Source organism: Crocodylus siamensis, chromosome 1, assembly GCF_052110815.1.
Source record: "Crocodylus siamensis isolate JL-2025a chromosome 1, ASM5211081v1, whole genome shotgun sequence".
NCBI lineage: Eukaryota > Metazoa > Chordata > Crocodylia > Crocodylidae > Crocodylus > Crocodylus siamensis.
The window spans coordinates 172,982,253-172,989,752 of NC_143395.1; the positions used below are offsets into that span (position 1 = coordinate 172,982,253).

The 7,500-nt window shown below is 36.8% G+C and overlaps 1 protein-coding gene across 1 annotated transcript in view; it reads right to left on the reverse strand.

Annotated features, from left to right (window-relative positions):
* Positions 1-7,500, reverse strand: part of PROX1 (prospero homeobox 1) — a 50,977-nt gene that overhangs the window by 33,127 nt on the left and 10,350 nt on the right. Inside the window, exons 2-3 of the mRNA XM_090049053.1 lie at positions 7,391-7,500; positions 300-405 (exon numbers count right to left, since the gene is read on the reverse strand). The exon at positions 7,391-7,500 is cut by the window's right edge and continues 1,681 nt beyond it. Coding sequence (XP_089905179.1) covers positions 300-405; positions 7,391-7,500 — 216 coding nt within the window. The remainder of the gene's footprint in view (positions 1-299; positions 406-7,390) is intronic.

Sequence of the window (7,500 nt, forward strand, 5' to 3'; positions counted from 1 at the left end):
TTAGAGGATGCACATACGTAAACCGGTGTCATCCAAACATTAGCTATTTTTATTTTGCTTTGACATTTCAGGTCTTGTATTTAAGATCCCCAAACCACCCCCAGACATGGGCCTTAGGTACAAATTAGTAGAAAGAACACATAAATATCCATCATCTGCACCATTAGTCTAGCCAGAATTGATAATTATTTATCTTTAATATAGTGAAGTGATACATATATATATACATATATATATGTATGTATTCACTGCAAATATGTAAACATGCAATAAAGGGGGAAAAAGTTTTTTTTTCCTACCTTTACATCTGAGAAGTAGGTTTTCAGCATGTTGGAACTTGGGTACCGGGTGTAAAAGAACATGAGCTTGGCCTTTTTCAAGTGATTGGGTGACAAACCTTCCTGCATGTAGGATTGAATTAGTCAAGGAAAATGCTTTGTTTGAGAACAAAATCTGATTCCGACTATACTGGGCTACCAAAACGCTCCTTTAAGAAATGTTCCATATAGTAACTGAGACAGTGAAACAAACTATTAAGTCCATTTGTAGCTTCCCAGCATTGTAATTATTTGCAAAATAACTAAATAGGATATGTGAGGATATATAAGCTATATCAGCTCTTTCTTGGTGTTGCTATGAGGAATTTTTCAGGTTTAAGATTTGTGTACCATATGTATGTTCACTTGTTGCTAAGGAAACAAATGCACAAAGCATGTGCTGCAAAAAACTTATCACCAGGCTTTTTTTTCTTTCTTTTTTTCCTTTTGCAATTCCAATTCACCAAATAAAGCTAACAATCCAAGGTGATTTATCATTCTCAGCAGTGTTTCATGCAAGCAATACGTTTTACCTTTTTCTTTAATGTCAATATAATTCAATGTCTTGAGTTACTCTCCCTAATCCTATGACTGCTTCGCCTCAATTATTAGCTTTAGGAAAAAAACTAAATTTCTATTTAAACCCCCTCCCAAAAAACAAAACAACCTTCTGTAGTTCAAAAAAACAAAAAACCATAACAAAGTTGTCTTAGTCTGATTTACACAGTTAACTCCTCAGAGAATGAAACTGTATTTGGGGCTAACAAATCAATAAATGTGGGTTAGCAGATCAATAAGCAGCCACTTACCCTATAAGGCGGCCTATTTATCCTGGAAACATCATTACCTTTTAGATCTGTAAACAGAAGCAACTAAAACAGTTCCCAAGGGAATGTGAAGCTAACCATAACAATCTAGGCTTTCTGATTTTCCCCCAGCTTCTTGGCACTCTTTTGTGTACTGTGTGCTGGGACGGCTTTGGTCACATCTGTGCCGCAGGCTGGCCCTGCCATTTCCTCAGCAAATTAATGGCTTTATAATTTATCAGAAATGAAGATGCACGTGGAGAAAATCAATGTGGCCCCCACAAGGTCAATTAAGGGTTCTTCCCAGAAGCTTCTCTAAGGACTGTTTCTCCTAAAGACGACTGATGAAAATTTCACTCATTTCACACCTTATGGTGGAGGAAGGTCAAACAAGTTCATAGATATTCTACAGCAGAGGTGCCTTCACCTTATAAAGTCTGCAATACAGGAGACTGAAATGACTAGCTCAAGCTCTCAACGTGGGGCACTCAAAAAAATACATATATACACTAACGTGCTGAAAACTATTCGGGAATGTGCTTTTAATAGAATATCTTTTTCTCAATCTACTGAATTGTGCTAACTATGATTATTTGTTCACTTACAAGAAGATGCAGTTGTAGAAAGATAAGATTAATTTTTGGGCTGAGCAAATACAGCATTTTTTAAAAAATAGTAATTGAAAATATTAATTTAAAAACCTCTTAATTTACAAAGTAAGTATACTGAAGACAGCTCAGCTGAACTTGTGTTTTGTTTAAAATGCTTAATGATTACAAAGAAGATAATTTATGACTGACATACTTCTTGTGCCAAGAGAAGAGTTGAAAGAACCTCCAGTTACCTCCATTAGACTGATAGAGAAGTCTAAAAGAGCATTACACTCTGCAGTGCCATCTGTCAAAATGCATAAGTGAAATAATAGTAGCAAGCTGTCACCTATTGCTTAGTGATAAGAGTTTTAGACAAGTCAAAACTTCTGCATTAGAAATCCATGTTGTTATGTGATTGCATTTAGAGGAAGACTGCAGTACGTAAAATTAAAAATTCTACATCTCCTTAATTTATAATTCCCCTGATACAGGTACCATGTTAATATGATACTTCACATAAAGTCTGTTCCAATGGAAGCTAAAAGAGGTACTTAAACTTTCCTCCAAAGCTCCAGTATTTGCTAGATTTAAGCATATTAGACAGCTGTCCAAGGATTCTGATTTACTTTGCATTTAGAATATTTGTTTTAACTTCCTTATAATATTGCTCCAATACTATCAATATTGCAAAACGTATTTATTAAAAGACATTCTAAAACTCAAATTCCCATAAGTCCATTTTTATTAAAACGATGCCTGCTGTTAATCACTTCGTAGTCTTAAAGAGCAATTGAATCTAGCACATTATAAATCTTTATACCTTGTTCCTAAGGTTAAGGAGATACTGTGATAAAAGACATTCTTTCTAATAAACTATTAAAATACTTAACAAACCACTTAAGAGCTACAACTTAGATAACCCATTGCTATTTCAGAGTAAAACTGGACAGACCAATTGGTTAATTTCCCTTTTAAGTGCTTGTGCTGAAAAGCAACTGTTCTTCCAAGAAAGCACTAGCTGTTTCCAGGATACTTACACACGCACAATGACTCATGATGGAATAGATTCAGTAAACATACAGCTGTACTGAACACGAGCTAAGCCCCATTCAAGGCCAGGAAAGAAAATGAGCACAAATAAATATTAAGGAGGTAAAGGGACAGGGGGTGCCGAATGGAACGCAAACAAGCTCTGCCCCAGCAGCTCATGTGGCTTGCCTCAATTCTCTTAGCCATAGCTTTGTGAAGACAGATGACATTCAATTCTATGTGTAATGCAAAATAGACAATAACTGCTGAAACTTGAGCCAGCTGCCAGGTGTAAAAAAAAAAAAAAGAAAGGAAGAAAGAAAGAAAAGATGATAAATCCATAAATTAATGAAAGACATCTGCTCAGGAACATAAAAGATCAGAGAAACAGTGTACTGCAGCTGAACCTAAAGCGGTGTTCCAACAACCTGAGAGTTTGTGTGTTGTGTATTTATGAAGTACAATATAGCCTTACATCACAAAACAGCAGCCAAAAGGCAAAATGTAAGATAAAGCAAGTGGGAAAAAGGAAAAGAAACATCTATGTTCTCTTGTATGTGTAATCACTTAAATGGCATGCACACCCTACTTGTTTTGCCTCACTTGGACTATTAATCCACTCAGGTAACTACTCATGCAAATTAGTGAAGCGTTCCAAATTTAAAAGTTATGTGTGTGCATTTATATATATATATATATATATATATATATATATATATGTTCCAGTAATCTTTCCCTTTCACCCCCAAATCCTGAAAGTGGCCGAGTAGGTTTTTGTCCCACATATCAGTACTAGAGAAAAGGGCAGGAGTCTGACACTTCAGGTAAAACAGCTCTAGGTATGAACATCAAGTTGCTACTAAAATAACACAAAGGTTGCTTTTATCAATATAGCTCCTGATTGCTAGGAATATCTCTGTGCATTTCAAGAAGCTTAAAAGAAAGGCTGAATTGAGCGTATGCTTAGCATTCTCTAGGTTTTAGCAACAGCACACAGTTATTCAGCCTGCAGTACAAATGCTCACACTTTTTTAAACTTTAATTAATTTAATTCTAGTCAGATGTAATAACTCCTCATTTCAAAATGTTGTAATTCACTAATTATAGCTTTCACATATTGGAGTGTGAAAACTCACTCCAGTTGGATCAGAATTCTATTTAAAAATAAAGATTTTTTTTTAGAATTTGCTAATGTTATGGAGCCTTCCTTCTATTAAGAAAATGCCGAACATCTTCACCTGTGCAGATGTCTTCATGGCACAAAAAACTACTGTTGTGCTTTATTTGATAAATGCAAATGTTTGGGAGCTGAACAAGGCTATTTTTCTTGAGATGCAAAGAGGGTGCATGACAAGGAAGATCATGGAGAAAAACAATTGGCTATCTGTTTCTTTTGAAATTTGAATAAAACTTAATATTTGATTAAACAGATTAGCTTGCAAAGATATAGAATACATTCATGACTAAGATGTGAACTCATACTGCAGGTGCATCTTATCATCTTGTTTAGCAGAGTATGCAAACAACCATTTCCTTTTACAATTCAGCATGGGCGGTAATGATCAGATGTGTTTTACATATATGTAGGTTTAAAAAAAAAGAAAAGAAAAAGAAAGAAAGAAAGAAAGAAAGGGACTGGTTTGGTGTTTTTGACTGTTACTAAAACCTGAACTTGGCTGTATCTGCTTGTCTTATGTTCTTATTCTAGGTCCACTGTCCAGAGAAGCAGATGTTGCTTTCTGCCATGAAGGGAGACCTGCATCTCCTAAGAAACATATTCGTTATATATGCACGTTCGACCATGGGAAATAGAGAGTCCTGAGCAAAACTTACCACAAACAAACAAACCAACTAACCTCCATACTCTCTTTTATTTGCCTTTGCCTAAGATAAATTGGAGACTACATGGACAAATGGTCCATTGCTAGAAAAATATCCCCACGCTGACTTGTGTACCTGTGTATACACTGCTGTATAGATGGCATTTAGGAATTCTAGCAGCTTTTCAAATATGTTTGTAGCCAGAACCAAAAAAGGCTGCAGGCAGTACCAGTGACTAAGTGGGAGAATCAGACCGTTAGGGTGGGAAGGGGGTGGAGGTGAGAAAGAGCAAGTGTTACCCAAATTAATTCTCAGTTTCTCCACAGACTAACCCTTCAGAGCACCCCTGGTTCTGGAAGAGGTTGTTTATATACCTTGTTCATAAGCAATAACATACTTCAATAATGGCTGCTAGTGACCAAGAAGAATATAATGGGGAGAAAACTGTGGTGGAGGAAAAAATAAAGTAGGTACCAAAAACGGCAACAGAAACAAAGGAAGTTTCCAATATGAGTCACATTACAACAATAAATGGAAAGCATCTTAATAATAATAAATGGAAAGCACTAAATGGAAATGTTACTAGTTTATACACATGTAATTTTTCTCCCCTTCCCCCCACAACTAATATAGGATTTTTCATGCTTTCTAGCAGACAGAGAAAGTTACTTCTTTGTTCAGTAAAGTAATAAGCCACCATGTTGCTCATCAGATGTGAAACTGTCACTACCTTGGACATATATACAAGTTGCTCAGAGTACATGAGAAGACAGAATTTGACCCTATGTAAATAAGAGGACTTCTGTAGCTTGAGAAGAAATTATTAGTATGTGTGAAAGGTGCTGTAACTTTTTTTTATTCACACAGACACTACTATATGGACAATGAGAGTGCAAGCTTCCTTCTTGCTCTTTGATAATATGTGTCCGGGCTTGAAGAGATAGTGACATGGGACAGAGGTCACTTCAGGCTTATTGTCCACTGCTCTTTGGCTCTTAAAAGTGCCAATGTGATTGCCATTTGCAGTGCTTTCTGAATGTGAATATTGCCCTGTAGGAACTGGACTGAAACCAGCAGCACACTTCACATTAGACAGCCAAGATCCATCAGATGGCAATCATTTTTAATAACAGCAACCCAGGCCAGGTTTGAACCAATGACTTAGTGTTAAAGGGCTGTCCTAGCCAGAAACTGCATGCACAGACTTCTGTCAGTAGTTCCTTAAGGTTAAATGAGATTGCTCACAAGAGTGAGCAAGACATTACATAAATAAGTTCAGCATTAAGCCCTGAATCCCTGTGATCAATCTGCTGAGGTAGCCAGCATTCTTAAGATTAAGATAAACAATCAAAATCATTAATCACAAAAAGTATTCCCTTTGAGGATAACAATAGTGGTGCATCTGCATCCATTACTATCCTTGGAATAAGGACAACTTCAGCCATATCCCTATTATTACTCCAGGATGGGTACAGTCATTCAGTTATGATTGTTTTCAATCAACTTGGAAAAGAAATTAACTACAGTCAAGACTCAACACTTGTGTGCTTGACTTCTAGAGTTGTGTTATAGTAAGTATAAATTGTCAATCTACTCCTCATACAGAGTCCTCAGTTCAGCACTGGGCAAAGACAGCATTTTATCCACATTTATTAATTTTACTTCCAATTAAAACTTTTGACCAGACCAGGAAATCCAGCAGGATATCAGGAAAGAAGAGGCAAGTAGGGATACGGGATAACTTGATAAAAAAAATCCCAGCAGGAATAGATTACAACCACAACAAAATATGAAAATATCTGGATAGGTGTAAATATAAGCTGAATTGCAAATTTCATAACAAAAAGCCTGATATGGTTCTAAAAAAAAGGACAATTTTAAATTAAAGACAAGAAAAAACATCTTGTACATTTAATACAGCTAAAGTTTTATATTTAATTGTGCTCTCCAGCTTTCCAAAATAATTTGCTTTGTGTATGTTAGGACAAAAGATTTCTGTGTATGGCTGAACAGAGGTTAATCATGCATAGCAGGCAGCTGCACAGGGGCTGAGGAACAGACCTCTGGGTGGGGGGGAAGAACTTGAGGCAGCTTGAGTACATCAGTACCTGGATCTTTTGTGTTTTGTTTTGTTTACTCACTTGAGAGCTGAACTGAAGATTTACAAACAACCGACCATTTGTTCTTTGTGAGATTCAGCAATGACATTGTTAAAACAGGTCATGCTTACTTCAGCTTCAATAGGAAAAAAAACAAAACAAAACTCATCCGAATGTTAAGCTTTTTCAGCTGTGAGACACTGCCGAGTAAGACACTCCCTTTCCCTCATCAGAAACAGCCCAATTTCGGGACCTGTACCTTTGTGAGCACTTATGCTGGCAAGCCCCGCTATTGGCTTCAGCGGGTCTACTTGTGTAAAGGTTCAATGCCACGAATAGAGACTCTACAGCTGGGCCCAGAGCCTATCTTAGTTTCTGTCATAACGGAGCATTTTTAAATAAAGAAGTGGGATGGAATCCATTTAAAAATTCTCTACAACTACAGGTCAGGTCAATGATATAGGGAAAGAGCAGGTCAGTCTGATCAACGCAGCACTGCTTAGACGTAATAGTTTACTGAACCACTGCCCTTACAAGCCCTTGGCTATCCCACCACTGAATGGCCAATAACCAAAAAAACCCCAAAACTCTGGAAAACACTGAAAATTAAGTATGCAGTGAAGTTTCCCTTGAGTTATTAGACACATCACCGAATGAAAAGGGAAAACAAGAATACATGGTACGAACCCTGCATTGCAACAGATTTTTTTTTTTTAAAAAAGGATATTGCACTTCCTGAGTAAGGTGAGATTTCAGACATGTCTTGAAGGTCACCACACTCAGACTTTATGAGAGACAAAGACAGGCCTTCAGCTGTGCTGGGAGGGTGTGCTGG